Source organism: Eimeria mitis, genomic scaffold (genome assembly GCF_000499745.2).
Source record: "Eimeria mitis Houghton genomic scaffold, Emh_scaff8630, whole genome shotgun sequence".
NCBI classification, from domain to species: Eukaryota; Apicomplexa; class Conoidasida; order Eucoccidiorida; family Eimeriidae; genus Eimeria; species Eimeria mitis.
The window spans coordinates 449-959 of record NW_013576356.1 but is presented as its reverse complement, the minus strand read 5'-3'; the positions used below and the strand labels follow the sequence as shown (position 1 = coordinate 959).

Genomic DNA, 511 nt, shown 5'->3' with positions numbered 1-511 from the left:
GGTTTAGGGTTTAGGTTTTAGGTTTTAGGGTTTAGGGTTTAGGGTTTAGGGTTTAGGGTTTAGGGTTTAGACTGTCTCTTCTGCTGCTGTCTCCTCGCAGCTACCCCTACCCAACGCTCCTAGAGATGGCAGCATGGGGTCAAGCACAGCAGCAGCAGCAGCAGCAGCAAGAGGAAACGCAGCAGCATCAGCAGCAGCAGCAGCAGCAGCAAAAGGAGCAGCAGCAGCAGCAGCAACAGCAGCAGCAGCAACAGGAGGAGGACTCGAAGGAGAATGCAAGCAGCAACACCAGCAGCAGCAGCAGCAGCAGTGAATGCTATGAAGGAGACAAAAATGAAGGGAGCAGCAGCAGCAGCAGCAGCAGCAGCAGCAACAGCAGCAGCAGCAGCAGCAAAGATACTAATCAGGCTTCTGCTGCTGCTGAGGGTGTGAAGACCCCACAGCATTCTGCCCCTCATATAGCCGAAGGTATTCCTTTTTGCCTTCATCAGCTGCTGCTGCTGCTGCTGCT

At 54.0% G+C, this 511-nt stretch overlaps 1 protein-coding gene across 1 annotated transcript in view; it reads right to left on the bottom strand.

Annotated features, from left to right (window-relative positions):
• EMH_0095440 (uncharacterized protein) overlaps positions 1-511 on the bottom strand; it is a gene marked incomplete at both ends in the record, with an annotated part of 1,604 nt that overhangs the window by 804 nt on the left and 289 nt on the right. The window contains one exon of the mRNA XM_013502229.1: positions 442-511. Within this exon, the coding sequence (XP_013357683.1) occupies positions 442-511 (70 nt within the window). The remainder of the gene's footprint in view (positions 1-441) is intronic.